At 44.2% G+C, this 4,294-nt stretch overlaps 1 protein-coding gene across 3 annotated transcripts in view; it reads left to right on the top strand.

Moving 5' to 3' along the window:
* The window catches only part of ccdc142 (coiled-coil domain containing 142), a 21,567-nt gene that overhangs the window by 7,106 nt on the left and 10,167 nt on the right, over positions 1–4,294 (top strand). For all 3 annotated transcript variants that reach the window (XM_005751280.1, XM_013915450.1, XM_013915449.1), the window contains 6 exons: positions 1,129–1,406; positions 1,835–1,921; positions 2,294–2,482; positions 2,882–3,042; positions 3,386–3,538; positions 3,713–3,827. In XM_005751280.1, the coding sequence (XP_005751337.1) occupies positions 1,129–1,406; positions 1,835–1,921; positions 2,294–2,482; positions 2,882–3,042; positions 3,386–3,538; positions 3,713–3,827 (983 nt within the window). The remainder of the gene's footprint in view (positions 1–1,128; positions 1,407–1,834; positions 1,922–2,293; positions 2,483–2,881; positions 3,043–3,385; positions 3,539–3,712; positions 3,828–4,294) is intronic.

Here is a 4,294-nt window from a genome sequence, read left to right as displayed (position 1 = left end):
GTTGAAGTGTACCTCTGGTGCAAATTACTGACCTCTGTCATCATTTTAGGTGGGGGAACTTGCACAATCGGTGGCTGACTAAATACTTTTTTGCCCACTGTACCAATGTTACTGGTAGTGTTTCTGCGTCCGCGTCATTCTTTGTAGGGATGTTGAGTCCATTCATATCTGCCTTACATGCTGGGCCAGACTATGACTGTGACTCGTACAAGTGTGGTGTTTATTGTAAACATAGAGAAAGTGCTGTATGAAGATGTCACATTTGATCTCTGACCTCTTCGTCAAGGTCAATAAATTGATCTAAAGATCAAAGTAGTAATAATGCTACATAAACTACTTAAAACGACGTTTCTTACCGCCTGTTTGTATTAATGATTCATGGCAGGTTCTAAATAGCAAGTTACTTTGTTCCTCTGACGTCTTCAAGCTCAATAAGGTTCAACTTTAATTAGTTTACATTTTTCATGAAATGAACAACAATGAAAACATGATGTGGATTTATGAGGATTCTAAATATCGCTCTACAGGTTCCAGTGTCTCACATTTACACTCAGGTCTAATTTCTGCCACATCCTTCAAGTCGGCCCCAGAATGTGTTATTTTAAAGAAAGTGGAATGAACTGCCTTGTTAGTCAGAAATATGCTGTTATATCCTGATCGATCGTGATTCATTCGGGGAATATTTTGAAGTTCATGCAATGATGAAGTTAGTGCTGTTTTGCCACATGCATGAATTTGCACAATTCTCTTTGAAGTAAGATTGACGAAGTGAACCATGAAACAAAGACTGAAAGCAGTTTTCTCCTGACAGAAGTTGTTTTTTTGTTCTTCCCAGTTCTTATGTTGTCCCTGTTGGGCATTCCCAAACGAATGATTATAGTAAGCTGGACAACTGCAGGTGGAGGACAGTCATGCATTCGTTCCGATTCGTACAGTCTTGAAAGCGACGCATTAAAAATGCAGACTCGGGCCAAGAAACAGTCTGTTTCTGAAGAAATGATCATTCAGGCATGAAACCAACACCTTCAGGTGGTGTAGGATTCATGGAAACGAGTGCATGTTCCTACGCTACTACAGTGTTTCTATCAAAGGATGGTTAAACATTAAGAGGTGATTTGTATCTTTCAGATCAGAGAAGGAGGAGCTGTTTGAAGCAGACACAAAGACACTGGAGCCGGGCCTTGTTTGCTGGTCTCACTCAGTCCAGTGGTTAGACCTGGGTGAGTCTCTGGTCTTTGCTGATCTGCTGGAACAGTATCATACCCTGCTGAGGGCTTTCTGCAGCAGAGCCCTGTGGCTGCAACTACAAGTCCCTGTAGCAGGACACACTGCAGGAAGCCTCAACCTCCAGGAGCACCACAGGGGTTTCCAGGTCATCCACCGGCTGTGTCAGGCTTCAGACGCTGGTAAGAACGTGGCCTCAGCAGCCACTGTGCCCACCGTCTGATGATAGCAGACATGGATACGTAAAGTAGAGTCCAGGCTGAGCGTGTAGTGCTGTAATGTTGTACACTGCTTTCCTTGTTACGTTTACTTTGCTGCTTTGTCTACAGCAGCTGTTTTGTGCCTGTGTTGTGTGTAACCGCTTCATATTTTCTCTTCCTTTGGAATGGACACGTTTCTGTTGTCTTATCCACGTTTGTGATTGGTCACATTAATCTATGAGCACATTCACATGAAAGTGGGGGCAGAGTGGGAGCTGGGGGGAGCTTCTCAGCACTCAGGTTAACAGCAAAACCTCCGAGAGCAGCTCGACCGCAAAACTCTTTGAAAGGAGAAAACCGAGCATATGAAATTGTGTTGTGTGTGTGACACGCCTTGTTGTGTGTTGTAGGTCAAGTTCCAAAGGAGAGTGAAGTCATGCTGGAGGACCTGAGTCTGTGTGTGTTACTGGTTACTGCACATGCTCAGTGGGACTATGGTTAGTGCGCTTAGACTCACACACTGACCGGTCTGCTGCTCTGACCTTACATATTACATGTTTTTACATGTATGTCGTTTTTGTTTTAGACACGGTGTGATGTCATTAGCTTTGATTTCATATTTGATTGACCAGAGCTTTAAGAACTCTAATACACACCAAGTTGTTTTTAAAATCATGTTTTACTTCATTTTAACAGCAGCAGAGTTTCCAACAGTTGATAAATATAAAGTACATTATGGTGTTTTTTAATTCAACAATAAATAAGATCGGACATCGCTCGTCTGTAAAAAAGAATAACATTATCTGCAGACTGACTTTGAGCTGAATCGCTGTCCCCTGCTGTGCTTCTGCTTCGTCGTCTCTCCTCAGAATTGTGCCGAACTTTAGGTTCAACCCTGACAGATAAATGTTTGATAAATCAAAGAAGCTCGTTTGTGGTGACATCATCTGAAAAAGATGAAAATGTGACAACGTCAGCAACTATGGGGCGTTTCCTTCTGCTGCTGCCACCCCTCCTGTCTTCTCTGCGCTGCCGTCAGTCACACAGCAGAGCCTCAGGTAAACGTTCCAGCAGCAGCACTCTAACCAAACCCAGTGGAAATGACATCAACTCATATCTTCATCTGGACGTAGTGTTTAGTGGGAGAAACGTTTCGTCACATCCAGGTGACGTCTTCAGTCTCAGCTGACTGCAGGTTTCAACCTTATAAACAGGACATTTGCATAATGACTGAAACCAGCCCACTGAGGGAACAATGGGCTGGGAGGGCAGTTCCTTCATCATAATTATGCAAATTCTCATGACCACTGATCAGTGGGTCAGTGGGCTTTGATCAGTGGTTGTCTCTCTTTAATATTGCAGAGTCTTTGCCTGATTTTTCTTTTTTAAAAACCGTTTCTACATAAAATAATAATAAAATTGACTTGATGCCCGTTGTGTCTGTCTCCCCTCCACAGGTCCCTTCAGCCTCTTCCCCCGTACCCTGCAGAGGCAGACTGTTGGTTTGGTGCTGGCCTCTGTGCAGCTGCCTACTGTATGGGTGATGTCCAAGGCACACCAGTTCCTCTCCTCCTGGAGTCTCAATAAGTTCCTGCTTATTACACAGGGGGACCTCACAGTAGGTCACTCATATATTACAACCAGAACACGTGTTCTGTAGAGCTGGGTGATCAGAGACTGATATGAGTGCAAAGGCTGTTTCATAAACACGATGCAGTGAACTCGGATCATAGTCACACCCCTTTGTACTAACACTGGAGTAAAAACAATGCAATGATGTACTGTGAGCTTATTTTTGGCCCAAAGTTCATTTATTTCACTTTGCTTCATATTCATGTATTAAGGATTTCATACGTTTCGAATAAAAAAACAACATGAGTTTGAGCAGTGGTGCCAAAACGTTTGGACACAGCTCATCTTTAAGCTCAGTGTCAGTTTAAATGTGTTTTTTGTGTCTGCAGGTGATGAGGGAGTCATTCGAGGCGATGGTGCATCAGACCAAATCACTGGTGATGAATTCACACAGTGACCAGCAGTCTGCTCTACACACCCACAGCCAGCTCCTCCTGCAGCAGCAGCTGGAAACGCTGGAGCGTGCTCGGTCTGCTCTGCAGGTGAGCTGTCTGCTTTCTTCTCACAGCCACGTCAGAAAGCTTCACTGCTGCTGTGCAGACGGGTGGACTGTGTGTTTAGTGTTGCTGAGGATCATATACCAGGACTATACAGAGCCACACATGATTCCCTAACCACATCTAACCGGTGATGTTGGTGTCTTCACTGTCCGTCAGACCTTCTCTTCTGTGATGCTGAGGACATTCTCCAGTGACTGCAAGCAGAGGTCAGGAGAGATCTTTGAACACACCATGCCTCCTGCTGTACACTGGAAGCCCAGCCACAGGACAGGTACTCGTATCTGAGTGTATGACTTCAGTTTACCTCAGTGTTTTATGTAGATTTATGTTGTAAGGTAAGAAACTCCTCTGAGCACTTAGTGACCGTGTGAATAATAACTCCCTTTCATGGGAAACCAGAAAACCAGAACCAGAGTCTTAAAAGGTGGCTGTAAGGTTTGGGTGAGAGGAAAGCTGACAGAAGTGTGGAGAACAACTATATACTATATAAATAATATACCGGTCAGGAGAGGAAGAGGAGTTTCAGAGTAGTGGAAAACTTACAGAGACCGAGAGGACAAAGCACAAACTAAAAGACAGAGAAGTTATGAACAGATCTGAATAAAGACCACATTGATCAGGTGATCAGGTGATCAGGTGTTCTGGTGATCAGGTGTTCTGGTGATCAGGTGATCAGGTGTTCAGGTGTTCTGGTGATCAGGTGTTCTGGTGATCAGGTGATCAGGTGATCAGGTGTTC

Source organism: Pundamilia nyererei, unplaced genomic scaffold (genome assembly GCF_000239375.1).
Source record: "Pundamilia nyererei isolate P.nyererei 1_Seehausen unplaced genomic scaffold, PunNye1.0 scaffold00305, whole genome shotgun sequence".
In the NCBI taxonomy this organism is placed as follows: domain Eukaryota; kingdom Metazoa; phylum Chordata; class Actinopteri; order Cichliformes; family Cichlidae; genus Pundamilia; species Pundamilia nyererei.
The sequence above is the reverse complement of the archived record's forward strand: the minus strand, read 5'-3'. Positions and strand labels throughout refer to the sequence as shown.